The 23,278-nt window shown below is 50.6% G+C and overlaps 1 protein-coding gene and 2 long non-coding RNA genes across 5 annotated transcripts; 1 reads left to right on the top strand and 2 right to left on the bottom strand.

Annotated features, from left to right (window-relative positions):
• Nucleotides 1-182: 182 nt before the first annotated feature.
• LOC146751548 (uncharacterized) lies at nucleotides 183-7,023 on the bottom strand. 2 transcript variants are annotated; one of them, XR_014941390.1, is made up of 4 exons: nucleotides 6,721-7,023; nucleotides 5,057-5,175; nucleotides 3,614-3,754; nucleotides 183-587 (listed from the first exon to the last, which is right to left on the bottom strand). It is a non-coding gene; the product is annotated as an uncharacterized LOC146751548 (long non-coding RNA). The 2 variants fall into 2 exon arrangements; XR_014941389.1 differs by lacking the exon at nucleotides 183-587 and having other exon boundaries at nucleotides 3,338-3,754; nucleotides 6,721-7,022.
• Nucleotides 7,024-7,166: 143 nt separating this feature from the next.
• LOC146751547 (uncharacterized) lies at nucleotides 7,167-16,543 on the top strand. Its single transcript, XM_085534210.1, has 11 exons — nucleotides 7,167-7,573; nucleotides 8,821-8,929; nucleotides 11,715-11,786; nucleotides 12,160-12,258; nucleotides 12,441-12,548; nucleotides 12,924-12,986; nucleotides 13,623-13,767; nucleotides 13,920-14,769; nucleotides 15,260-15,407; nucleotides 15,472-16,046; nucleotides 16,397-16,543. The coding sequence occupies exons 1-11, from the start codon at nucleotides 7,550-7,552 to the stop codon at nucleotides 16,541-16,543; spliced, it is 2,340 nt and encodes a 779-aa protein (XP_085390336.1). The 5' UTR covers nucleotides 7,167-7,549.
• A 57-nt stretch (nucleotides 16,544-16,600) lies between these two features.
• On the bottom strand, nucleotides 16,601-23,199 carry LOC146751546 (uncharacterized). Of its 2 annotated transcripts, XR_014941392.1 has the most exons (4): nucleotides 22,915-23,199; nucleotides 21,252-21,370; nucleotides 19,809-19,949; nucleotides 16,601-16,782 (listed from the first exon to the last, which is right to left on the bottom strand). It is a non-coding gene; the product is annotated as an uncharacterized LOC146751546 (long non-coding RNA). The 2 variants fall into 2 exon arrangements; XR_014941391.1 differs by lacking the exon at nucleotides 16,601-16,782 and having other exon boundaries at nucleotides 19,533-19,949; nucleotides 22,915-23,198.
• Between the last annotated feature and the right edge of the window lie 79 nt (nucleotides 23,200-23,278).

Genomic DNA, 23,278 nt, shown 5'->3' with positions numbered 1-23,278 from the left:
CGGGCCCAGCATCCCCAAGCCCCACCCAGCACCACCTCTGCCCTCCTCTCCATCATCCATCAAGGGATGGCAGTGGAGCCCCATGCCCCCCTCCCCTCCCAGGCTGCTCTCCCCCTCCCATCCATCAGCATTTAGGAGGTGGGAGCAGCCCCCTCAGGGTGTCGGGTCAGGTGCATCAGACACCCCAAAAACCACTGCTAGGGGCAAACAGACCGGGCCCAGCATCCCCAAGCCCCACCCAGCACCACCTCTGCCCTCCTCTCTATCGTCCATCAAGGGACAGCAGTGGACCCTCAAGCCCCCGGCCCCTCCCAGGCTGCTCTTCCCCTCCCGTCCATCAGCATTTAGGAGGTGGGAGCGGCCCCCCAGCGTGTCAGTTCAGGGGCATCAGACACCTGGAAAACATCTGCCAGGGTAAAACAGAGCAGGCCCAGCAGCCCCCAGCCCCCCCCAGCACCACCTCTGCCCTCTCGCTCCTCCATCCATCAGGAGGTGAGAGCACCCCCAGTGTGTGGATTTTGGGGCACCATCTGACATCCACAGAAAAACTGCCGTCATCAACCAGATTTTTCCAGGCTCCACACTACCTTTAAATAATAATAATAATAATAATAATAATTAATAAAAATATAATAATATATAATAATACCACAGTTGTTCATGTACTGTTGTCATGTCATTACCTGACCCACTACCAGATCTTGCATGTTACCTGGCATTGGCAGACAGCGATAATGCGAGTGGGAATGGCTTTAAACTTTAAGTGTGGAAACTGAGGTACATGCGTAGACAAAATTCCTCCCCCACAGGCAATGAGACCCTGGCCCAGGCTGCCCAGAGGCTGTGGATGCCCTTAACCCATCTCAGGCAGGGGACGAGGGTGGGAGTACATGATGCAAAAGCGCCACTGCTTCTGCATAAGGTTTACCAGACAGCAGGCACCCTCCTGCTCTGACTAGTAGGCAATAATCTGCTTTGCAATTAGAACTAAGCAAGAACTACTAGCACATTTTCTTCCTCCTCTATTTCATTTTGCTTTGTGGGCTGGCCTGACAATCTCAAAGCGGTGAGAGACAGTGCTGTAAACCTCGTACACCTGCTGTCACTGCTCACTCTGTGACAGCAGTCACTTTATCAGAGGCACAGTCCATTGTGCTACCACCCCGCAACTCCTCTCCAGCACCTGCCCAAGGTCACTGATTTCTGAGGATCCTCCACAGGGTGCAACATTCCTGTTTCCTCACAGCAGGAGCTACGGCCACAAACAATGCAGCCGACAGTCAGCAACTGTAAAAGTATTTCAGTACTCTGCAAGAGGAAAGAGTGCTCCTGTTCCGACAGCTTCCTTAAGCAGCCCACTACTGAAATGGTTAGTGGGGTTCCTTTGAGCAAGCTGCTAAGGACAAAGGTGGTCACAGCAGCAGTTTATACATTAACTGGGAGAGAGGGCTCTTTCTTTACCATCTTTATTACACCTCTGTATGGGAAATTGGTAATCACAGCCTGAACCTCTGATTAATCAGCTGAGACGAGTGTCGGGTCAGCTGTTGGAGCACAGGTGAGAGTAATGGAGCTGTGCTCCCAGAAGGGGTAGAGCTTGACTCCACCTCCTCTAGACCTCATTTAAGGGCTGACCATCATTAAGGTAACATCTCTTGGATATCGGTCCCTGGTGGAGGCTGCATCAGCCTTTCCCAGTGATGTCATCCGTATTGGTGAGTTTTTCCTCACAAATAACCTTTTGAATATCTGTTACCTTCTTTCTATCATTCGACCTTACAATCTCCTTAATTGATTCAAACTGTTTTCTAAAAAAAAAATTCTCAGCACTACAAATAATGATAATTAAAGCATGTACATATATATGGCATACATACATTTCATAGGAATTAAATAGAAAACAAACAAAAAACCAACAAACTGCTTTGTTCTAAAGCACACCCTGGTGAGCAGAGAACAGCAATACTAAGCCTGCTGTCATCACCATCAGGGCTCAAATTAAGGCAACAGGCTGACCAGAGAAGTTCTATTAGGCGCTGCTCAGTGATGATGTTCAGAATGAAGCAGCAAAGATGTTATTTGTAGGAGATAACATTTTGGAACTATCACCCTTTGTCTTCTGTAGCTTGATGTGGGCTTCACAGTATGAGAAAGACACGTGTCCAGTGCAGCACTATGAAGATGGAAAAGGGTTGAGAGGGCAAGATGTAAGAGGAGAAGCTGAGGAGCCCTGGTTTGTTCAGCTTAGAAAAGAGAAGATGGAGCACAGCCCATACGGCCTCCCAGGGAAAGCTGAGGGAGCTCAGGGTGTTAGATGAGTCTATGATTACTCTTCCCTTTGCAGCCTACAGTGTTATGCTTTGTCCCTTCATCACCACTGTCAGGTGCCACAAGCACTGCACTTGCAGCTAGCTGGGCAGCTGGGGGATAGCAGAGACACCCCTCATAGTGAGGGGAGACCGCGCATTAGACGAAGAAGAGGCTGAACACTCCATAGGTCTGTGCCAGGCCAGACATCTCGTCTGGCGAGAAAAATGGCAACAAGTGAGCCACTCTCAGGAAAGGGCTCCCAAAGCACACCTACCTTTACTGGCACACCACTCACAGCACAAATTACAGGGAGAGCATTTGATGACGAGACACTGGACATAGATGAGGATGATGTAGATTGTGGAAGTGGATTCACCTCCAGATACAGAACAACCAATGGAAGTGGATCCACCTCAGTTGGGGCCGTGAAGGCACACCACCACCAGGGTCCCTGCTGAAACACAGCACCCTATAAGAAGGATATTGCCTTCTGCCATATGAGCCCAGCCCACGACCTCAGAGCTGGGGAGGGGCTTCCTGGGGGCCACGTTGCATCCCAGGGCACATCGAGGGAAGTGCCTTCCATCAATGGTAAGAAAGCTAAACTGGAGTGGAGATCTGAGAGTAGACTGCCATTACCTACTGAGAACATGGAAGAAAATGAAGACTGGCTTTTCTCTCACAGACGCTAAGTGGTGGAAGGATGGAAGATACCAGGCCCACACTGGAGCAGAACAAATACCACCTCCTCATGCTGCAGGGGCTGAGGGACAAGAAAGGAAGGCTCACGCAGCCCTAGAAACTCAGCAGTTTTTCACTGTCTCCCCAGGCTGCCTCTGGGGTGTTGGTATACTTTATCCCCATTCTGCTATAGAAATTGCCTGCAAATCAGCATGTCTAGAAGAACATGGCTCTTGTCATCCCCAGATAACTGGAATGAACTGTCCTTTGGAGGTACTGCCTTCCTCCCTTATGTATGAAGAAAGCTTAGACAATATGCACCTTCACATCAAGGGAAGTGAAATCCCAGCAGAACTGACTTGCTGGTCTCACATAGGAGATCTGCTGCACAAGGAAGAATGGAGCTTGGGTTTTTCACTCATCCTCTCTCAGATCAGTTAAGAGCAATCTTCACCCAAATTCTTCTAAATAATCCAAAATCTCTACTTTCATTAGCACAGTCATTCCAAATAATCTTTTCTGCAGTACAAACGGGTTCTGCTGTGGATAATGATAAACTCCTCACTGAACAAAGTCGACTGTAATGCCACTGTGTATTAAGGATGCCAACTCCCGGACTTACCACTGCATCTGTCTTGAAAAGGAGGCAACGGACTGTCTGTGTCACACCTGCAGCACGCATTCGCTGGTGATAAGGGCTCTTGCATTTGCTGTATCCAACCACCAGAGCTTCTGCAAAGGACACTAGGGCAGAAACAGGCACCTAAGAAAAGCAGCGCAGAATTAAAAACACATTAAAATAACCTGTAACTGCTAGCTAGACCATTTTTGTAAGAAGTTCCAGAGAGCACTTTGTACCTCACAAATAAATAACATCTTAAAACATCTTAAAGCAGTACTTGAGAGAGCGTAGATCACATTCACTTTCTCACACTGACTTTCACCCAAATATCAGCTGGCTCACAGCTGGAGTAAAAGATACACAGCACATGTATTTGGAAATCTGTAAGCTTCCAGCCTTTGCTTGCATGCTTCAGATTCCTAAGACTCTCAGGAAAATGACACCATAATTCCTATTGGGTTTCATGATAAGGCTGTTTGGAACCCCACCATGTTCTACCTGGAGAACATTTTGGCCCTGGTTACTGCAGGGCCAGAAAGTTCATCTTTTAGGGAAAACGACCAGTCTTCACACACATCTTCATACACAGATAAAATAAGTGCATTCTGAATGGAACAAAGCCAAATAAGAATGGAATTCAAGAAAATGCAGGACAGAAGAAACCAATCTTGTTACTGCTGGCCTTGAAGCCGTTGCACAGATCACAGCGCATGAGAAGTTCACAGAAAATGAATTTCCATCCATAATCTCCACTGGCACCATTCAGTGCAAATACATCAGAGGAACACCTGCCTATGTCCTGCATGAATGAGCAGAAAAGACAGTGAATGTGACTTTCCATTTTGCCACCTGTATGGTAACTGTGGAGTCACGACCTGAACCACCTGGGAGTACAGGTGAAGGCAACTCTGCTGTGTGTACAGCTGTTACGTGTTTGGTAACATCCTCTGCTTAGTGTCCCATGGGCGTGGTCTGCTGGGCCCCACCAAGGGCCTGCTTCCTTCCCCTGTGCGCCCTTGAGGTGCTGCTCTGCAGAGGACCCAGCAGAGGGGCTCCTTCTGCCCACAATCACAACCAGACCATGGTGCCCCAGCTGCCCCCAGCACACGTCAGCCTGAACAAGGGTTTTCTTTGGGTAACAGCCAGCACGCAGGGTGGAAGGCTGTCTCAAGGACATATGCTGGGGACAGAGGCTGAGGAACAGCCACAGGCTCACAGGCCTACTGGTTATGCTTAGCACCTGCTGGGAAATATCTTGCCTATGTCAACTCCCATCAGTCCCCACCCCTCCTCTGACCTGTTTGGCCATTCTCTGTAACACTGTGCTGGCTGCACTGGCCAGAGTGGGAAGCAGGCCCAGATGGACAGGGATGGGAGCAGCTAAGACCCCTCCCTGGGAGTCTATGAGCAGGCAAAATGATTGGAATGACAATGGAGAACTACCTAAGGTGGTTGGAGTGCACGGGTATGCCTGGGGATGACAGCAGTCCCTCTCTAGCCGCTCTTCCTGGTGTTTGTTACATCCCAGCTGCCACAGCAAAGACTGCAAACCCCACATTTGCCTGCAGATACAGAGACAGGACACAGAAGTGTGAAAGTCAGCTCTTGCATATGGGCTCCAGGAGAAAGAGGGCGGGATGAAGCCTCAGCAGAAGAGGAAGGAATCAAAACATTAAGGTATCAGCATGACAACTACTGATAAAAATGAAACAACAGGAAAAAGGATATACATTAATAAAAATAAATCTAAACTTAAAAGAACACAAAATGGGCTCGTTATTGTACAATCAGTGAGTCATTCATAGAGAGAGATTAGAAGTCTACTGCTGCTTAAAAATACCTAGCTCCAGGGGCAGGGAGAAAAATAAAGGAGGTTTAAGACATGAAAAAAGGCACTGCTGAGAAACAGGGAGTGCACAGCCAGGTGAGGGAGGCACACGGAAAAGGCTCTGTGCTGTCCCTGCTCAGAGGGCATCCTCAGCATAGCCCTGAAGATCCGCACAAAGGACAGCACACGAGAAGCTGAACGTTATGACAGACACTTCTGATGCTTACAGAAGCCTCAGTAGCACTATAGAGTGCTGGGTGAGAGAACACAAACAACCAATATGGCCAGAAGGCAGATGTGAGCATTTATGTGAGCATGAGATCAGTTACTGTTACAGATATTTATACAAAATAATTTTTCATTTCCTTTGATTATCTGTAGCTAGTTTTCTTTTGAATTCTGTGTTTTGCTATGATTTTGTATTCTATTCCATTGCTTTTTTTTCTTTCTTTTTTTTTTTTTTTGTAGTTCACTTTTCGTTACTGCTCCTTTTGCTTGGCATCCCATTGTTTCTTTCATTTTTGTTGTTTCCTTTTCTCAGCAGTTCCTCTCTTTCCTTCCTAAGAATATTCCTTTTCTTTCCAAACTACTTTGCTTTCCTCTCCTTTTCCTTTGCTAGCTTCACTAAGGCTATAGCTTTGTGCACATAGGATCCCTGAGACACATTCCCTTAGGAATGGATCCAGCAGTGCCAAGGATCCTTACCTCTGTGCTTTGAAGAGCTTAGACAGAAGGGGGGTTGCTGTCTAAGCAATATATAGTATAGTAATATAGTACAGTATAGTAATACCTGGGATTGACCAACCCCAGTGCAGCACCCTGCTTATTAAATGTCTTATTAAATCTCATTAAGTTCACTCCAGAGCCACTAGGTGAACTCCAGTCCCAAATTCTAACACAACTGATCTCACGACAACTATTACAACAGAGAAATGAGATCGTGAAGGGCTGGAAAACAGTCACGGGGGGGGGGGGGGGGGGGGGGGGGAAAGGAACTACGTGCATAATGTCGCAGCCTGGAGGCAGCAGCCAACTGCTGCAGGCACTCCTATAGCAGAAAGGACACACGGGTACAGCTCAGCTTGGGGACGTCACGGCGCCACAGGAGAACTCAGGGCCCGCAGGGAGACACGGGAAGGAGGGATGGAGTAGAGCGAAGGAACGGCCGCTGGGAGGGATGGAGGACGAGGGAGGGATACACAGCAGGCCGCGTCAGGGCCCACAGGTGCGATCTGTTGGCCCCGCGGCCGTGCCGGCTGCCACTGTGCGCACCGCTTACCACATCACGTCGACACTCGCTGCGAAATCACTTCGGACGCGTGTAACGCCCACAGAGAACAAAAAGAAACAACACAGAAAAGCACGATGCGTAACGGCGGCAGCGCCGGACAGCCGCCATGACAGCGGCCAAGCTTCTAGAACCCTCCTTCGCCGCCATCGCCGCAGCCAATCAGCGGCCGCCGCTGGGAGCGCGGCCAATCAGAGCAGCCGTGCGTGCCCCATTCCCGGCGCGGCTCTACCTCAGGACGGGTCGTTGGGTTGGACGGTTGTGCGCTGCGGGGCTCTGGGTGGGCTCGACTCGGCACGGTTCGGCTCGGTTCGGCTCGGTTCGGCTCAACTCGGCTCGACTCGGCACGGTTCGGCTCGGTTCGGCTCAACTCGGCTCGACTCGGCACGGTTCGGCTCAACTCGGCTCGACTCGGCACGGTTCGGCTCAACTCGGCTCGACTCGGCACGGTTCGGCTCGGCTTTCCCGGGACGGCCCGGCGGGCAGCGCCCCTCGGAGGCACCGCGGCCGTCTGTGAGAGGGGGTGGCGGTGAGGAGAGGCGGCCCCGGCGGAGCTGCAGTGCATCGCACGGCGCTGGGAGCGGCCCCGGGTACCGGCTGGTACCGGCAGGGATGGTTCCGTGTGCGGAGCCGGTGGTGCGCAGGGACGTGTGGGGGTGTGACTGAATGCGGTTATTCATTCCCAGTGGGTTTACTGCGCTCCTTGAGCAACTCAGTCCCCCCGGTCAGACCGACACTTTTCCCTGTTTCTTCCCATCTCCTCCCTCACTTCTCTCCGTAATCATCTGAGTCCAACTGACTTGCGGAATCAAACTCTATAATGCAGGGATTAGCTGTAAAGCAGGTATGTTTATTCCACTCCTATCTGCATCCTCCCAGACCCATTGTCTCCATTCCTTGTTATTCTAACCAACTAGACCATTCCTTTTCCCACCTACAGACTACTTTTAACTATCCCCCTCCGGCCCCCCTTTATTCTAACTTCCAGCAGGGCCTCTGCTTCTTGCTTCACTGTTGACATCGTTGCTTAAAGTAGAAAATCAGTAGAGTCTGTTAAACGGTTTGTCTTGGTGTGGCATAGCGGCGCCTGGTGCAATGGAGAGGACTTGCCAGGTACTTGCTCCCTATCTGGAGTCGGGAACACAAATCGTTCTTTTTTTGCTGGAGTGCCTGGATAAATGGTCTGAATGCAGAACTGACTGCGGGCTGTCAAAGGGGAGCTGCGCCCTCCAATGAGGCAGCACTTTATGTGCCTACATCTGTAGCTTCCTTTCTCATGTTGTGTTTTCAAGGAGCCTGAAGGTGCTGTGTCTCATCTGATGGGTGTCCTGCACCCTGTTTGGGGTGTGTGGTTCATCTCTGCAGCTCCTCCTTGCTGTGCAGCTTCTCAAGGTGCAGTCGTGTCAGAACGGAGCTGTCTCGTGCCTTTAAAAACAGTCCCTGAGGTGCAACTGGGGAGAAACGGTCACCATTTGACTTTCCACAGCAACAAATGTGCTGGAGGTCTTTAACAGCAAGATCGGCTGGATTTATGCCCCAGAAATTCATTTCCTTCAAGTACTGGAAGGTCACAATGAGGTTCCTTCTCTTTTCCGAACTAAACAAGCCCAGTTCCCTCCCAGGACCCTCAAGTCCTTCTCTGCAGGGCTGCTCGCAAGGGGTTCTTTCTGCAGTTTGTATAAATACCTGGGACTGCTCTGGTCCAATTGCAGCATTTTGTAATTTTTATTCGGATTGACTGCTTACTGTCAGACTTAGGGCCAGTTAGATACTGAACAGTGATAAACGAAGAATGGGAAAGGGGAGTTTTATTGGAGGTCTGAGTAGTGAAACAAGTTGAGGAAATACAACAAGGGCAGCCTGTGCCCTCTGGGGGATCTTTTGACTGACTGGAAGCGCGCCTAAAGGGGATGGCTACTCATGAAAGAGCTGCAGAAATACTGTTAGAAAATGGTATGGCCATCCAACAGGATGCGTAGGTGTGTCGCCAACCTGTGAGTGAAAAACTGATTGAAAATTGTGATTCAGTACCTGGCTGCCAGTCCAGTGTTGCAAACTAATGTTTAAATTTATGGATTGCATCAAAAATAGGAGCTGAATGCAGTGTATGTGCAGCAGAAGCCTACGGAGGAAGCTGGGCCAGCAGGAATGCAGAGCGCTGTGATGATGATGACAGCCCGGGACAGCAGCACTGCAGATGGTACGTTTTGAACGTAGTTAATTGCCTAACGCTGTGCCAGGCAGTAAGCATCAAGCAGATCTTTTAATTCCATCAGAGCACTTAATGTTTTATTTGTTTTGTTCTGGAATGAACTTTTTGCAGGACAAACGCATCACCTTCTGATACCACTTGCATAGCACAAGAAGCAGATGTGGAAATGCTGTGTTTACAAGTGCTTTGGAACAACTTTTCCACTCTGCTGTACCCAGTGCTGTTGTGAACATTCTTACAGTGTGAAGATAAAATGTTAAAGGTTTCTGTGGTGAGATGGCAGTTCCTTTGGTACCAATCCTGGCGATCCCAGTCAGGATCTTTCTTTCCCGATGCCTTCGTGTCTTTTAGGAAAGCCAAAAATGTGCAGCAGTCCTTCTCAAAGGAAGGGATTTTTCTGCTTTTTCAACTAATGCTAAACAGCTGTTCTGAGGACCCTGAACTGGTGTGTCGTTGCCTTGCAATTAAGGCAATGAGGTCACGCTTGGGACCTGTGAAATTAACTGTGTTTTTCATGCAGCCTTGATTAAGTTGCTTAAGCTCCTCATGTCTCACTTCTTCTCTATGTGCATTAGGGACTCCCATGACCTTCAGGATGTCGTTTCTGTTGTTGTCTGTTTGTATAGTGCCAAGCATGGTAGTCCTGGCTGAAGCTGCACTACATGGAAGCTGTTGTTAATGCAACTTTCAGCTCCGTCATGTGCTTCCCACTGTGGTTTCAGATGGGTGCTGTGCTATGTAAATAATGTCTGTGCCTGATGGACCTTGTGCAGCATCTTAAGAGCCTTGTGAATGGAAGGTTTTCTGTAAACATAGGTGTTAATTACACAAATGGTGACTTGGGTTGTGTGGGGCCCAGAGGTGGAAGTCATCATTCCAGGAAGCAGGAATGGGAATTGAGACTGAGTCTATCAGGAGAGCAGCAATGCTGTGACTGTCTGATCCTCCAGTTTGTAGGAAGGGAAAAGGTGTTGGTTGAGCCAAGGGCACGAGGTCTGTAATTAAGTTTATAAGTGCGGCATCTTCCCTGTCCATCAAGCTGCTCGTGGTGCAGTCATAGTCTCTTGGATCCCAGGAGTGCATGACAAGGTCCTGTTCTGGAGAAGTGATTTCATTTGCTTCCAAAAGCAGCTTTATGAGGTTTATGAACTATTTTTCTTAACTCCATCAAACCGGGGTTTTACTTACAGGATGCTGGCTTGACAGTTTCAGAACTTGTGCAGCATGACAAAATAACACTTTTTCTGTGACATTACACACAAACTGCTGTGCCTTACGTAGTGCGGCTGCAAGGCTCCTTTTGAAAATCATCATCCCCAGCTCATACCTGTGAGCATATCAAAGTGAACGTTAGCCCTTGCCAAGATCCAGTGCATAGTAAGGAAAACCTTTAGCTCTGCTGAAAGCAGTCTTTTACTTAGTTCTTAAAATTGGGGGAACGAAGGGGTAAGTAATGATCAAACAGGTTTCTTCCTCTTCCTCCTCCTCCCCTTTCTTCTCTTTCTCCTTTTCCCATGAGAGCTCTGTAGAACTCGCCAAGTCTGGCATGGCAGAAGCGTTTTGCAGCTCAGCAGTACTTTTCCTTTGCTCTGAGAGATGCTCCCGTACTTCTCAGTTGGCTGCCCAAGGTAGCTCTGCTCTTCTGGGTATTACTGGGCATATCTACTTCTGTTTTGTAATAGTTTCTTCTGGTATAATGAGGTTGTTCTCTTAGAGTCACAGGTGTTTGCTCACCTCCTGTGTTCTTGTAGGAGAAGCGTGTGTAGGGCTGTCACTGATAGCTGTGATGCTCAGCTAAAGGCTGCTCATAAAAAAATGCTAACATGCAGAATTTACAATGTGCGTGTCTGCAGTCGGTAGGAATCAGAGGTGAAGAAGGCTCTCCAGTGTTAAACGGATTGACGGTTCAGCAATGTCAGTAGAAATTTGGGCATGCAATCCTCAATAGCACTGTGTATATATATAATTATAAATAACCAAGTGTATCCAGCCTCTTGTTAAGTCTCTGGTAAATCACTACAGCATATCTGCTTCTCCCTTAGGAGCGTATATTGTAGCTGTATATAAATTGGCTAAGTGTACATGACAGCAGCTATGGACACCAACTGATTACAGGAGTCATGAAGTGAATCATAGAATGGCTGGGGCTGGAAAGGACCACAATGATCATCTTGTTTCAACCCCGCTACTATGTGCAGCCTCACCAACCACCAGACCAGGCTGCCCAGAGCCACATGCAGCCTGGCCTTGAATGCCTCCAGGGACACGGCATCCAAAGTTTCACGTGGCCTGGAGAGTATCTGCAAAGCTGCTGAGTGCCAGCCAACTGCCCACCTGGCCCCTCTGCAACTTTCAATCCAGGTCTGGGTGCCACATTGTCACCTGCGCCCCTTCCAGTCACTGCAGGTCCCTAAGGAAGAGATCACAACACACAATGGGAACGTTTCTCATCGCTGCTTGATTACAGCTGTGCCTATAAGCAGTGCCTTGCCAAAGCCTCAGTGTAATCTGGTCCATAGGCCTCAGGGCAATCTCATAGCAAAGAGCCTTTAGATCTTCCCTTTCTCTTTCCACCCCCTTCTTTTCTTCAGACAGTTCCGCACACGGTTCCTTCTTGGACTGGTGTGGTGTTGTTACAGGCACCCAGCAACTATTTGCCAGATGCTGCAGTGTAGTGGGAAGAGAAGAGTGCTGTGGAGCAATGCAGTCACTCCAGTTAAACCACCATCCGGCCACATTTGACAGGAGCTGCTCTCTCTGTGTTTGTTCACAGGTGTGGGTAGAGTTGGATGGGATCCAGCTTCCGTGCTGAGCTCCAGGACAGAAGCCCCAGCAACTCCTAAGGGTATGCCATGAGTTTTTGCTTCCTTTGAGAAATGCCAGCTCACAGGCCTAATGTCAGCCAGGCATGGTTGCAGGTGTGAGTGAGAACACACACCTGTGTGCATGTGCCCTGTCCTCGCATGACCCCCTGGCACCATCTGCTCTTCAGCGATTCTGTTATGCGGTTCTGCAGGTTGCAGTGTGTGATGGACAGTTCTCATTCTTTGGGTGCTGAAGTGCCTCCAGGGAAGGCCATGTCAAATACTCGGCTGCCTCCTGTGCTGGAGCTCCATTGGAATCCCAGGAGTGGCTGCTGTCTTTATTGACTTTGCTGAAAAGACCACTCAGTTCAATACCTTGTTTGTCTGAAATTTATCTTCATACTTTCTGTTAAGGTCCTGCGAGACAGAAAGAGTTGTTGCGAAGAAGAAGAAGCTATCCGCAGAGGCTGTCCCATATGCTAAAGAAAATCATGACGGAGAAGGCAGCACATGGTGGGTGTATTTCTGTCTGTTCACTGAAAGACTTGGGAAGCCGAGTTTCTAGATGTATATACATGGAGCAACTGTAGTGTGCACAGCAGGAAAGGATGGATCAGAGCCTTGCTGTGGTGATGCCCCTGTGTCTGAATTGCCAGTTACTTACAGTCCTGCTCTCTCTTACCTCCTTTCTAAAGAGACCCATGGAAAGCCTGTTCATAGGGATGCATTTCAGCAAGGCAGCCGTAGCACACTGCCCGTCCCTCTGAGAGAAAGAGAGGCCATGCACACAACTGGCACTCCAGGTAAGGGCCGCTCATAGAGCTCCGTGGCCATGGTTAGAGGTTGCTTCCCTCCCACTGCACCCAGTTCCCAGGGACTTAGGAACTTTGTCCTTTTGGGAACAAGGCCACCAAAACCACATTCAGCAGATGGTGAGAGGGAATAGAACCCTTCAGCGTACCTCCCTCACACAGTCCCTGCATTCCAGAGCTTGCTGTGCCTCCTTTGAGGCTCCAGGCACACCAGCAGCCCGGAGCGGGGTCCATCCTGCAAACTGAGGTCCAGAGAGATGCGCTGACTCACAGACGGGACAATGGCATAGAGGGAGCCTCCTTGTCCTTCTGCCTCCTCTGTGCCTGCACCATGCTGAGACTTTGCCTTTCTCTCATTCTTCACAGTGCTGTCAGAGTCCCAGGAAGCCCACCACAACTGGATCGATGGTCTTTTTCAGAGGAATCCAGGTAAGCAACGATCTGGCAGGAGTTGATAAGCTCCTGAAAACTAGGAGCGTGTAATTCATGCCCGTGCCAAGGGGAAGGAAAAGGGAAGAGGCAGGTTCAGGTGCCTGCTGAGGGGCCCTCGAGGAGTGGGGAGCTCAGGGCAGCACTCCCTGCCTGACACAGCAGTGGTTCTTGTCCATGTCACTCATAGCAGCAACTGATTAAACAGATCCACATGCTCTCCTTCTGCTCTAATGAGTTTTGTTTAGTCAGGCAACGTGTCCCAAAGGGTCGCAGTGTGCCTGCCTGCAGCAGCACTACCCAGCCTCACAAGGCAAGGGTAGATCAGTGTAAAAGAAAGCTCAGAGCATGATGGAGAAGAAGGAGCAAATCAATGGTCCAGATCTTCCTGGACCATGGCAGAGCCAGAGCATAACCAAAGCTGAGAGGCAAAATAGAGACTCCAGAGTGCCTCGATGTGCAGTGCCTTTGGGAGTTCCCTTTGCTTCCCCTGGAATCGGGGAAACATTGCAGCCTGAGGATTTTCACTTGTTCCAGGAGGCCAACAAAATGAAAAAGAATTGTGTAGCAATGTCAGACCTCCTTGAGATTGCCATTAGGACATAAGACACAGCAATGACCACATTGTTCCTCCAGGTGTGGATGGTGAAGGACGTGCAAACACCAAGAAAGTTAAAAATGCACAGAAGTACTACCTGGACGTTACTATAGCCATCTCAGTTACCCTATCGGTAGTGATGGTTCTGTGCTGTCTTATTTGGTGGTGGAGGAACAGAAAGCAGTGAGTTGTTCTTTACCCCCACCCTCATCACTGTTAGATGTTTTAATTGGCTTCAGCACATTCTTACTGCTGGGCCCAAGACAGGCTGGGCGCTCTGTGAGGAAGCAGAGCAGGGGCTCTCCTGTGCCCTCATCATGTTCCTCTCTACACAGGCAACAATCTGAAGATGAGGAAGCCCAGGATGATACCAGCAGCTACAGCTCAGAGTCAGATGAACAGCCTGCCTACCTTGAGAGGCCTGACAGACAAACAGACAGGCCAGATGGAAGCAGGGCTCAGCTGCCCACACCTCGTCCACCGCCCCCCACCAGACTGGGCTCCATGGAAGTGGGGATTTCTGACAGGTGCAGCAGTCCCCAGACCAACCGGGCATCAACGCCGCCCCCCCGTCCTCCTCCACCATCCTTTGGGGGACAGAAAGAACCCGCCCAGGGTGAAGGCTTGCAGTCATCGGCCAGCACTGAAAAAACAGCTGACAGGCAGATGACCGACAGGCCCAGCAGCCACTGGCCCCACCGGGCATCAACGCCACCCCCCCGTCCCTCACCACAATCCATTGGGGGACAGAAAGAACCTGCCCAGGGTGAAGGCTTGCAATCATCGGCCAGCACTGAAGAAACAGCTGACAGGCAGATGACCGACAGGCCCAGCAGCCCCTGGCCCCACCAGGCATCAACACCACCCCCCCATCCCCCACCACCATCCATTGGGGGACAGAAAGAACCTGCCCGGGGTGAAGGCTTGCAGTCATCAGCCAGCATTGAAGAAACAGCTGACAGGCAGATGAGCGACAGGCCCAGCAGACCCCGGTCACACCGAGCATCAATGCCGCCCCCCCATCCCCCACCACCATCCTACAGGGGGCAGGAGCGGTCCCCCCAGGGTGTCAGCTCAGGGGCATCAGACACCCCAGAAACCACTGCCAGGGGCAAACAGACCAGCTTCAGCAGCCACAAGCCCCCCTCAGCACCACCTCTGCCCTCGTCTTTATCATTCTTCAAGGTACAGCAGAGGAGTCCCAAAGCCCCCTCCCCTCCCAGGCTGCTCTCCCCCTCCCATCCATCAGCATTTAGGAGGTGGGAGCAGCCCCCTCAGGGTGTCGGCTCAGGGGCATCAGACACCTGGAAAACATCTGCCAGGGGCAAACAGACCAGGCCCAGCAGCCCCAAGCCCCCTGCAGCACCACCTCTGCCCTCCTCTCCATCATCCATCAAGGGACGGCAGTGGAGCCCCATGCCCCCCTCCCCTCCCAGGCTGCTCTCCCCCTCCCATCCATCAGCATTTAGGAGGTGGGAGCGGCCCCCTCAGGGTGTCGGGTCAGGGGCATCAGACACCCCAAAAACCACTGCTAGGGGCAAACAGACCGGGCCCAGCATCCCCAAGCCCCACCCAGCACCACATCTGCCCTCCTCTCTATCGTCCATCAAGGGACAGCAGTGGACCCCCAAACCACCCTCCTCTCCCAGGCTGCTCTCCCCCTCCCGTCCATCAGCCTTTAGGAGGTGGGAGCAGCCCCCCAGGGTGTCAGCTCAGGCGCATCAGACACCCCAAAAACAACTGCCAGGGGCAAACAGACCAGCCCCAGCAGCCACAAGCTCCCCTCAGCACCACCTCTGCCCTCGTCTTTATCATTCTTCAAGGTACAGCAGAGGAGTCCCAAAGCCCCCTCCCCTCCCAGGCTGCTCTCCCCCTCCCATCCATCAGCATTTAGGAGGTGGGAGCGGCCCCCTCAGGGTGTCGGGTCAGGGGCATCAGACACCCCAAAAACCACTGCTAGGGGCAAACAGACCGGGCCCAGCATCCCCAAGCCCCACCCAGCACCACCTCTGCCCTCCTCTCCATCATCCATCAAGGGATGGCAGTGGAGCCCCATGCCCCCCTCCCCTCCCAGGCTGCTCTCCCCCTCCCATCCATCAGCATTTAGGAGGTGGGAGCGGCCCCCTCAGGGTGTCGGGTCAGGGGCATCAGACACCCCAAAAACCACTGCTAGGGGCAAACAGACCGGGCCCAGCATCCCCAAGCCCCACCCAGCACCACCTCTGCCCTCCTCTCTATCGTCCATCAAGGGACAGCAGTGGACCCCCAAGCCCCCGGCCCCTCCCAGGCTGCTCTCCCCCTCCCGTCCATCAGCCTTTAGGAGGTGGGAGCAGCCCCCCCAGGGTGTCAGCTCAGGGGCATCAGACACCCCAAAAACAACTGCCAGGGGCAAACAGACCAGCCCCAGCAGCCACAAGCCCCCCCCAGCACCACCTCTGCCCTCCTCTCTAACATTCTTCAAGGTACGGCAGAGGAGTCCCAAAGTCCCCTCCCCTCCCAGGCTGCTCTCCCCCTCCCATCCATCAGCATTTAGGAGGTGGGAGCGGCCCCCTCAGGGTGTCGGGTCAGGGGCATCAGACACCCCAAAAACCACTGCTAGGGGCAAACAGACCGGGCCCAGCATCCCCAAGCCCCACCCAGCACCACCTCTGCCCTCCTCTCCATCATCCATCAAGGGATGGCAGTGGAGCCCCATGCCCCCCTCCCCTCCCAGGCTGCTCTCCCCCTCCCATCCATCAGCATTTAGGAGGTGGGAGCAGCCCCCTCAGGGTGTCGGGTCAGGTGCATCAGACACCCCAAAAACCACTGCTAGGGGCAAACAGACCGGGCCCAGCATCCCCAAGCCCCACCCAGCACCACCTCTGCCCTCCTCTCTATCGTCCATCAAGGGACAGCAGTGGACCCTCAAGCCCCCGGCCCCTCCCAGGCTGCTCTTCCCCTCCCGTCCATCAGCATTTAGGAGGTGGGAGCGGCCCCCCAGCGTGTCAGTTCAGGGGCATCAGACACCTCGAAAACATCTGCCAGGGTAAAACAGAGCAGGCCCAGCAGCCCCCAGCCCCCCCCAGCACCACCTCTGCCCTCTCGCTCCTCCATCCATCAGGAGGTGAGAGCACCCCCAGTGTGTGGATTTTGGGGCACCATCTGACATCCACAGAAAAACTGCCGTCATCAACCAGATTTTTCCAGGCTCCACACTACCTTTAAATAATAATAATAATAATAATAATAATTAATAAAAATATAATAATATATAATAATACCACAGTTGTTCATGTACTGTTGTCATGTCATTACCTGACCCACTACCAGATCTTGCATGTTACCTGGCATTGGCAGACAGCGATAATGCGAGTGGGAATGGCTTTAAACTTTAAGTGTGGAAACTGAGGTACATGCGTAGACAAAATTCCTCCCCCACAGGCAATGAGACCCTGGCCCAGGCTGCCCAGAGGCTGTGGATGCCCTTAACCCATCTCAGGCAGGGGACGAGGGTGGGAGTACATGATGCAAAAGCGCCACTGCTTCTGCATAAGGTTTACCAGACAGCAGGCACCCTCCTGCTCTGACTAGTAGGCAATAATCTGCTTTGCAATTAGAACTAAGCAAGAACTACTAGCACATTTTCTTCCTCCTCTATTTCATTTTGCTTTGTGGGCTGGCCTGACAATCTCAAAGCGGTGAGAGACAGTGCTGTAAACCTCGTACACCTGCTGTCACTGCTCACTCTGTGACAGCAGTCACTTTATCAGAGGCACAGTCCATTGTGCTACCACCCCGCAACTCCTCTCCAGCACCTGCCCAAGGTCACTGATTTCTGAGGATCCTCCACAGGGTGCAACATTCCTGTTTCCTCACAGCAGGAGCTACGGCCACAAACAATGCAGCCGACAGTCAGCAACTGTAAAAGTATTTCAGTACTCTGCAAGAGGAAAGAGTGCTCCTGTTCCGACAGCTTCCTTAAGCAGCCCACTACTGAAATGGTTAGTGGGGTTCCTTTGAGCAAGCTGCTAAGGACAAAGGTGGTCACAGCAGCAGTTTATACATTAACTGGGAGAGAGGGCTCTTTCTTTACCATCTTTATTACACCTCTGTATGGGAAATTGGTAATCACAGCCTGAACCTCTGATTAATCAGCTGAGACGAGTGTCGGGTCAGCTGTTGGAGCACAGGTGAGAGTAATGGAGCTGTGCTCCCAGAAGGGGTAGAGCTTGACTCCACCTCCTCTAGACCTCATTTAAGGGCTGACCATCATTAAGGTAACATCTCTTGGATATCGGTCCCTGGTGGAGGCTGCATCAGCCTTTCCCAGTGATGTCATCCGTATTGGTGAGTTTTTCCTCACAAATAACCTTTTGAATATCTGTTACCTTCTTTCTATCATTCGACCTTACAATCTCCTTAATTGATTCAAACTGTTTTCTAAAAAAAAAATTCTCAGCACTACAAATAATGATAATTAAAGCATGTACATATATATGGCATACATACATTTCATAGGAATTAAATAGAAAACAAACAAAAAACCAACAAACTGCTTTGTTCTAAAGCACACCCTGGTGAGCAGAGAACAGCAATACTAAGCCTGCTGTCATCACCATCAGGGCTCAAATTAAGGCAACAGGCTGACCAGAGAAGTTCTATTAGGCGCTGCTCAGTGATGATGTTCAGAATGAAGCAGCAAAGATGTTATTTGTAGGAGATAACATTTTGGAACTATCACCCTTTGTCTTCTGTAGCTTGATGTGGGCTTCACAGTATGAGAAAGACACGTGTCCAGTGCAGCACTATGAAGATGGAAAAGGGTTGAGAGGGCAAGATGTAAGAGGAGAAGCTGAGGAGCCCTGGTTTGTTCAGCTTAGAAAAGAGAAGATGGAGCACAGCCCATACGGCCTCCCAGGGAAAGCTGAGGGAGCTCAGGGTGTTAGATGAGTCTATGATTACTCTTCCCTTTGCAGCCTACAGTGTTATGCTTTGTCCCTTCATCACCACTGTCAGGTGCCACAAGCACTGCACTTGCAGCTAGCTGGGCAGCTGGGGGATAGCAGAGACACCCCTCATAGTGAGGGGAGACCGCGCATTAGACGAAGAAGAGGCTGAACACTCCATAGGTCTGTGCCAGGCCAGACATCTCGTCTGGCGAGAAAAATGGCAACAAGTGAGCCACTCTCAGGAAAGGGCTCCCAAAGCACACCTACCTTTACTGGCACACCACTCACAGCACAAATTACAGGGAGAGCATTTGATGACGAGACACTGGACATAGATGAGGATGATGTAGATTGTGGAAGTGGATTCACCTCCAGATACAGAACAACCAATGGAAGTGGATCCACCTCAGTTGGGGCCGTGAAGGCACACCACCACCAGGGTCCCTGCTGAAACACAGCACCCTATAAGAAGGATATTGCCTTCTGCCATATGAGCCCAGCCCACGACCTCAGAGCTGGGGAGGGGCTTCCTGGGGGCCACGTTGCATCCCAGGGCACATCGAGGGAAGTGCCTTCCATCAATGGTAAGAAAGCTAAACTGGAGTGGAGATCTGAGAGTAGACTGCCATTACCTACTGAGAACATGGAAGAAAATGAAGACTGGCTTTTCTCTCACAGACGCTAAGTGGTGGAAGGATGGAAGATACCAGGCCCACACTGGAGCAGAACAAATACCACCTCCTCATGCTGCAGGGGCTGAGGGACAAGAAAGGAAGGCTCACGCAGCCCTAGAAACTCAGCAGTTTTTCACTGTCTCCCCAGGCTGCCTCTGGGGTGTTGGTATACTTTATCCCCATTCTGCTATAGAAATTGCCTGCAAATCAGCATGTCTAGAAGAACATGGCTCTTGTCATCCCCAGATAACTGGAATGAACTGTCCTTTGGAGGTACTGCCTTCCTCCCTTATGTATGAAGAAAGCTTAGACAATATGCACCTTCACATCAAGGGAAGTGAAATCCCAGCAGAACTGACTTGCTGGTCTCACATAGGAGATCTGCTGCACAAGGAAGAATGGAGCTTGGGTTTTTCACTCATCCTCTCTCAGATCAGTTAAGAGCAATCTTCACCCAAATTCTTCTAAATAATCCAAAATCTCTACTTTCATTAGCACAGTCATTCCAAATAATCTTTTCTGCAGTACAAACGGGTTCTGCTGTGGATAATGATAAACTCCTCACTGAACAAAGTCGACTGTAATGCCACTGTGTATTAAGGATGCCAACTCCCGGACTTACCACTGCATCTGTCTTGAAAAGGAGGCAACGGACTGTCTGTGTCACACCTGCAGCACGCATTCGCTGGTGATAAGGGCTCTTGCATTTGCTGTATCCAACCACCAGAGCTTCTGCAAAGGACACTAGGGCAGAAACAGGCACCTAAGAAAAGCAGCGCAGAATTAAAAACACATTAAAATAACCTGTAACTGCTAGCTAGACCATTTTTGTAAGAAGTTCCAGAGAGCACTTTGTACCTCACAAATAAATAACATCTTAAAACATCTTAAAGCAGTACTTGAGAGAGCGTAGATCACATTCACTTTCTCACACTGACTTTCACCCAAATATCAGCTGGCTCACAGCTGGAGTAAAAGATACACAGCACATGTATTTGGAAATCTGTAAGCTTCCAGCCTTTGCTTGCATGCTTCAGATTCCTAAGACTCTCAGGAAAATGACACCATAATTCCTATTGGGTTTCATGATAAGGCTGTTTGGAACCCCACCATGTTCTACCTGGAGAACATTTTGGCCCTGGTTACTGCAGGGCCAGAAAGTTCATCTTTTAGGGAAAACGACCAGTCTTCACACACATCTTCATACACAGATAAAATAAGTGCATTCTGAATGGAACAAAGCCAAATAAGAATGGAATTCAAGAAAATGCAGGACAGAAGAAACCAATCTTGTTACTGCTGGCCTTGAAGCCGTTGCACAGATCACAGCGCATGAGAAGTTCACAGAAAATGAATTTCCATGCATAATCTCCACTGGCACCATTCAGTGCAAATACATCAGAGGAACACCTGCCTATGTCCTGCATGAATGAGCAGAAAAGACAGTGAATGTGACTTTCCATTTTGCCACCTGTATGGTAACTGTGGAGTCACGACCTGAACCACCTGGGAGTACAGGTGAAGGCAACTCTGCTGTGTGTACAGCTGTTACGTGTTTGGTAACATCCTCTGCTTAGTGTCCCATGGACGTGGTCTGCTGGGCCCCACCAAGGGCCTGCTTCCTTCCCCTGTGCGCCCTTGAGGTGCTGCTCTGCAGAGGACCCAGCAGAGGGGCTCCTTCTGCCCACAATCACAACCAGACCATGGTGCCCCAGCTGCCCCCAGCACACGTCAGCCTGAACAAGGGTTTTCTTTGGGTAACAGCCAGCACGCAGGGTGGAAGGCTGTCTCAAGGACATATGCTGGGGACAGAGGCTGAGGAACAGCCACAGGCTCACAGGCCTACTGGTTATGCTTAGCACCTGCTGGGAAATATCTTGCCTATGTCAACTCCCATCAGTCCCCACCCCTCCTCTGACCTGTTTGGCCATTCTCTGTAACACTGTGCTGGCTGCACTGGCCAGAGTGGGAAGCAGGCCCAGATGGACAGGGATGGGAGCAGCTAAGACCCCTCCCTGGGAGTCTATGAGCAGGCAAAATGATTGGAATGACAATGGAGAACTACCTAAGGTGGTTGGAGTGCACGGGTATGCCTGGGGATGACAGCAGTCCCTCTCTAGCCGCTCTTCCTGGTGTTTGTTACATCCCAGCTGCCACAGCAAAGACTGCAAACCCCACATTTGCCTGCAGATACAGAGACAGGACACAGAAGTGTGAAAGTCAGCTCTTGCATATGGGCTCCAGGAGAAAGAGGGCGGGATGAAGCCTCAGCAGAAGAGGAAGGAATCAAAACATTAAGGTATCAGCATGACAACTACTGATAAAAATGAAACAACAGGAAAAAGGATATACATTAATAAAAATAAATCTAAACTTAAAAGAACACAAAATGGGCTCGTTATTGTACAATCAGTGAGTCATTCATAGAGAGAGATTAGAAGTCTACTGCTGCTTAAAAATACCTAGCTCCAGGGGCAGGGAGAAAAATAAAGGAGGTTTAAGACATGAAAAAAGGCACTGCTGAGAAACAGGGAGTGCACAGCCAGGTGAGGGAGGCACACGGAAAAGGCTCTGTGCTGTCCCTGCTCAGAGGGCATCCTCAGCATAGCCCTGAAGATCCGCACAAAGGACAGCACACGAGAAGCTGAACGTTATGACAGACACTTCTGATGCTTACAGAAGCCTCAGTAGCACTATAGAGTGCTGGGTGAGAGAACACAAACAACCAATATGGCCAGAAGGCAGATGTGAGCATTTATGTGAGCATGAGATCAGTTACTGTTACAGATATTTATACAAAATAATTTTTCATTTCCTTTGATTATCTGTAGCTAGTTTTCTTTTGAATTCTGTGTTTTGCTATGATTTTGTATTCTATTCCATTGCTTTTTTTTCTTTCTTTTTTTTTTTTTTTGTAGTTCACTTTTCGTTACTGCTCCTTTTGCTTGGCATCCCATTGTTTCTTTCATTTTTGTTGTTTCCTTTTCTCAGCAGTTCCTCTCTTTCCTTCCTAAGAATATTCCTTTTCTTTCCAAACTACTTTGCTTTCCTCTCCTTTTCCTTTGCTAGCTTCACTAAGGCTATAGCTTTGTGCACATAGGATCCCTGAGACACATTCCCTTAGGAATGGATCCAGCAGTGCCAAGGATCCTTACCTCTGTGCTTTGAAGAGCTTAGACAGAAGGGGGGTTGCTGTCTAAGCAATATATAGTATAGTAATATAGTACAGTATAGTAATACCTGGGATTGACCAACCCCAGTGCAGCACCCTGCTTATTAAATGTCTTATTAAATCTCATTAAGTTCACTCCAGAGCCACTAGGTGAACTCCAGTCCCAAATTCTAACACAACTGATCTCACGACAACTATTACAACAGAGAAATGAGATCGTGAAGGGCTGGAAAACAGTCACGGGGGGGGGGGGGGGGGGGGGGGGAAAGGAACTACGTGCATAATGTCGCAGCCTGGAGGCAGCAGCCAACTGCTGCAGGCACTCCTATAGCAGAAAGGACACACGGGTACAGCTCAGCTTGGGGACGTCACGGCGCCACAGGAGAACTCAGGGCCCGCAGGGAGACACGGGAAGGAGGGATGGAGTAGAGCGAAGGAACGGCCGCTGGGAGGGATGGAGGACGAGGGAGGGATACACAGCAGGCCGCGTCAGGGCCCACAGGTGCGATCTGTTGGCCCCGCGGCCGTGCCGGCTGCCACTGTGCGCACCGCTTACCACATCACGTCGACACTCGCTGCGAAATCACTTCGGACGCGTGTAACGCCCACAGAGAACAAAAAGAAACAACACAGAAAAGCACGATGCGTAACGGCGGCAGCGCCGGACAGCCGCCATGACAGCGGCCAAGCTTCTAGAACCCTCCTTCGCCGCCATCGCCGCAGCCAATCAGCGGCCGCCGCTGGGAGCGCGGCCAATCAGAGCAGCCGTGCGTGCCCCATTCCCGGCGCGGCTCTACCTCAGGACGGGTCGTTGGGTTGGACGGTTGTGCGCTGCGGGGCTCTGGGTGGGCTCGACTCGGCACGGTTCGGCTCGGTTCGGCTCGGTTCGGCTCAACTCGGCTCGACTCGGCACGGTTCGG

The sequence above is a fragment of the Coturnix japonica genome, unplaced genomic scaffold (assembly GCF_054131305.1).
Source record: "Coturnix japonica strain WE unplaced genomic scaffold, WE-NBRP24 Scf078, whole genome shotgun sequence".
Lineage (NCBI taxonomy): Eukaryota > Metazoa > Chordata > Aves > Galliformes > Phasianidae > Coturnix > Coturnix japonica.
The sequence above is the reverse complement of the archived record's forward strand: the minus strand, read 5'-3'. Positions and strand labels throughout refer to the sequence as shown.

Bases quoted from the DNA above. Each gene is read 5' to 3' on its own strand.
- LOC146751547 (XM_085534210.1), top strand. From the start codon at position 7,550: ATGCAGGGATTAGCTGTAAAGCAG. The intron at 11,787-12,159 runs GTATGCCATGAG...CTTTCTGTTAAG, and splicing joins AGCCCCAGCAACTCCTAAGG to GTCCTGCGAGACAGAAAGAG. The intron at 12,259-12,440 runs GTGGGTGTATTT...TCCTTTCTAAAG, and splicing joins GACGGAGAAGGCAGCACATG to AGACCCATGGAAAGCCTGTT.